The sequence below is a fragment of the Triticum aestivum genome, chromosome 2D (assembly GCF_018294505.1).
Source record: "Triticum aestivum cultivar Chinese Spring chromosome 2D, IWGSC CS RefSeq v2.1, whole genome shotgun sequence".
NCBI lineage: Eukaryota > Viridiplantae > Streptophyta > Magnoliopsida > Poales > Poaceae > Triticum > Triticum aestivum.
In genome coordinates this window covers 90,713,294-90,716,991 of record NC_057799.1, presented here as the reverse complement: position 1 = coordinate 90,716,991, position 3,698 = coordinate 90,713,294, and the positions used below count along the sequence as shown (strand labels likewise).

The 3,698-nt window shown below is 57.3% G+C and overlaps 1 protein-coding gene and 1 long non-coding RNA gene across 2 annotated transcripts in view; both read right to left on the bottom strand.

Annotated features, from left to right (window-relative positions):
- The window catches only part of LOC123051867 (uncharacterized), a 3,377-nt gene extending 2,333 nt beyond the window's left edge, over window positions 1-1,044 (bottom strand). The window contains exon 1 of the long non-coding RNA XR_006424330.1: window positions 751-1,044. This is a non-coding gene — a long non-coding RNA (uncharacterized lncRNA). The remainder of the gene's footprint in view (window positions 1-750) is intronic.
- Window positions 1,045-1,179: 135 nt separating this feature from the next.
- Window positions 1,180-2,657, bottom strand: LOC123051866 (probable carboxylesterase 18). Its single transcript, XM_044474855.1, has one exon. The coding sequence runs from the start codon at window positions 2,523-2,525 to the stop codon at window positions 1,473-1,475; it is 1,053 nt and encodes a 350-aa protein (XP_044330790.1). The 5' UTR covers window positions 2,526-2,657; the 3' UTR covers window positions 1,180-1,472.
- Between the last annotated feature and the right edge of the window lie 1,041 nt (window positions 2,658-3,698).

Below are 3,698 nucleotides of genomic sequence, written 5' to 3'. Positions count from 1 at the left end.
ACATTGAATACTGCTTGGTTACTTACTAGTTCCCACTGAAACGTTTTTCTATTGTCAATTATTCAAAGGCTGGAACTACATACTGCACCATCTAATTAAGGGGTTAAAGATTTAGGACAAAAAAGTTAATACCTCCTGCATGTCCTATCAAGTTCTTGCATTCGAAATCATAGTGCTACTAATGATGCATGTGTTGTTTTCACACGCCACATCCAGACTCAAAACTACATATATACGTCTATGCAACTATTAAGCTCACTGCTATCTGAAGATAGCTAGGGAACAACAGTACTTAGTTCCTTTCATTACTCGCTCTTTAAGCTAGCTAGCTCAACAAACTTTTATTGGACCACAACAATGCATGGTTTGAATGGATTGATTCCCTGCAGTATGAACTAAACACACTACACTTGTATGAACTGAACACAGAAGTACACTTGGATGAACTGAAACACAGGACTGAGAAATGAAAATACAAGAATGACTGACAAATTTATTGAGTTTGAGTTCCCCCAATATACAACAAATCTGAAGAGAAATTAAGAAAAGTTGAACACACAGCCCAGGGCACGAACACCGCAATCTCAGTAACCTAACAATCGGAAGGCCGCTGTGCTATCACATGAATTTGGTGTGGGAGCTAAGAACAGACACCATCCAAAAATCATCTGATACGCGCGCGATGACAGATGCAGGAAAATGAAGTGAAGCTGAGCGAGAAAACTCATGGGGGAGAGGGGAATAACTCACCGTACCTTCCACCCGACCGACGTTGACAACTGATTCCGGCCTCTCCGACGAGCAATTGCTGGTGGCGGACCCGACGGAAACGCTTCGCCGTCCTCCTTTCCCGACTACTCTCTCCTTCCTCCCGGTGCTCCCCGCAGCTTACCTCCCTCTTCTCAGAGCTGCTCGCCGGCAGCTGGCCGCCCTCCATGACCTGCCGCCAGCCCTTGCGGTTGAACGCCGCCGCCGCCGACTTCCTCCGGCGGCACTCCTCCGCAACCCAGTAAAAGCCCATAACCCAAAACAACTGAAGCCCAACAGGCCAGCACGCACGCATGAGAAACACAGACAGAAGGAAGAGGCGAGCAACGCTGAGATTGGTACACGATCTGACGGCCACAAAAACGACCTGAAGCCAGTTACAAAACAGACGACTGAAATTTAGTAAAAGTGTTGTCTAAATGTGCACATTTTATTACTGTTATAAGCGATCAAGAAGCTACATTTTCCTGTCCATGCCTCACATCTCTTGCTTAAACAAACATATTCATGCATGCAGCGGGCAGTCTGTCACAACTCACAACTCCTGTAATCATTTCGCAAAAAATATATTAAAAACTTCCATTGTAATGAGTGATCACACTACACAAGTACACAACGATCAAATTAGAACAAATCTCATCTCACGCATGCAGACAGACTGATCCCCCACCGAACCACGCGTTCCTTGGATCACGGCATCTTCCTCACCGGGCGGTGGATTTCACCGGCGCCACCCTGTTGCTCTCCACGAAAGCCTTCATCTCCTGGAAAACCTTGCCGGCGTCAGCGACCGCCGGGAAGCCGTAGAACCCGTGGAAGCCGTCCGGGTACTCCGCCACCTGGACCTTCACCCCCTTCCGCCGCAGCACGTCGGCGTACCGCCGCTGCCAGTCCTGCAGCGGGTCGAACCCGCCGACCACCAGCAGCGTAGGCGGGAAATCCTCGGCCAGCTCGGCGTTCTCGTCGGTCACGTGCGCCGCAGGGTGGTCGCGGGTGGCACCCACGGGCAGGAACGCCTTCCAGGAGAAGTCGGAGCGCTCGAGGTTCACCACCGGCGCCACGCCCTCCAGCCTGAGCTCCGACTCCGTCCTCTCCTCGCCGCCGAAGTAGGGCTGCACGGGGATGATGCCGGCGAGGCGGAGGGACTTGGCGGCGTGCAGGTGCTCGGCGGCCCAGCGGCTGGCGACGTGGTGGACGATGTTGGCCCCCGCGCTCTCCCCGGTGAGAAAGCAGCTGGCGAGGTCGACGGGGACGCCGTCGCCGAGGCCCGGGACGCCGCCGGCGTCGTCGATGAAGCGGAGCGCGTCCACGCCGTCGTCGTACGCCGCCGGGTAGCGGTGCTCCGGGGCGAGGCGGTAGTTGACGGACACGACCACGGCGCCGACGTCGCTGCAGAGGCGGCGGCACACGCCGTTGAAGGGCCCGATGGCCGGGGAGAAGAGCGCGAAGCCGCCGCCGTGGTAGTAGACGACGACGGGCAGCGGCACCGCCGAGGAGACCGGGGCGAAGACGCGCGCCCAGATGCCGCGGGAGGCGTCGATGGTGAAGTCGTAGGAGCGCACGCCGGAGCCGTCCGGGCGCGGGTTGGCGCGCGCGCTCAGCAGGCGGTCGATCACCGAGTAGAGGCAGCGGTTGACGGTGCCGTCGCTGCGCTCCACGGCGTCGATGGCGGCCGTGAGCCCCGCCAGCTGGAGCCGCACCCCCAGCGGCAGCGGCGGCGGCGTCGGGCGCTCTCCCTGACCCGCGGCGGCTTCCATTGACTGTGTCTCTTCACGTACGCTCGATCACTCTGTCTCTCCTTCGTTCTCCTCTGCTTGGAAGTGCGTGAGCTCTGCTGCGCGATCGGCATGGTACATATAATGGGGGAGCGCCGACGGCTGATGAGCAGTAGGTGAGATGGATCCATCGGGGTGGGGTGGCAACTTGTATAGTACGAGTACAGTGTAAATGGCAAAGTCGCATGTGGCCTCCGTTGCCAAATCGGAGGAGCACGACGCGTCTACGCCATTGGTGGCGGGATGAAGTTTGAGCAAGGGGCGCGAGCAGCTCGTGGAGCAAAGAATAAGCTGACACGCGTCATGCACGGCTGTGCCGTCGTTGACTGCTATAATCAATCAAACTGATAAAATGGCGCTTATGGGGTGTGAACGTGACTGACCAAAAGGCTCCGTTTTTAAAAAAAAACTTCCGATCTATTCATCAATTATAAGGTAGCATAAAAAATACTAAAAGTAACATTTACATCCAGTTTTGTAGACCATCTAGCGGCGATTATAAACACAGGAATGATCCCAAGGCACGTCGTCATCATGGCCCCTCCCTCGTCAGGGTCGGGCAAACATTGTTGTAGTAGATAGTCGGTAAGCCGTCGTGCTAAGACTCCATCGGACCACCGCATGAAAACAGCAAGCGTCATCGATGAAGAGAACCGTAAATGGAAGGATCCAACCTGCAGCGCCGGCTCGGTCTTCGGCCTGACGAGGCGGGGGGAGGAGGTCGGAGGAGAAGGGATGCCGCCCTCGTTGATGACGACGGCGGCGCCGCGCGTGCGCCGTCCGAGCGGCGTCTCCTGCGGCTCCGGCTTGACGGGGAGGAGCGCCGGCGACCCGGAGGAGCGGGAGCCCAACGAGGAGGAGGACGTCATCTCCATGCGCCTCGGCGTCCATGAACTGCCGCGGCGATGGGAGAAGGAGGGGGCACCGGGTACTCTAGCCGCGGCATGTTACCGGCCTCGATATGCTCGAGGACAGCTTCGAGCGTGCGCCCTGGACGCCCCACCATTGGCGCCGCCCCTCGGAGTTGAGGCGTCCGCGGGGTTCACTGCGCCACCCCGTCGGCGCGCCTTCACGGCGCCACCCGTGAGGAATCAATGGAAGGCTGACCGGCGTGACAGCCTTCGTATTGATTCCCGCGCGAACCGGGACGATGAG

Excerpts from the sequence above, each read along its gene's own strand:
- LOC123051866 (XM_044474855.1), bottom strand. The coding sequence starts at position 2,525 with ATGGAAGCCGCCGCGGGTCAGGGAGAGCGCCCGACGCCGCCGCCGCTG.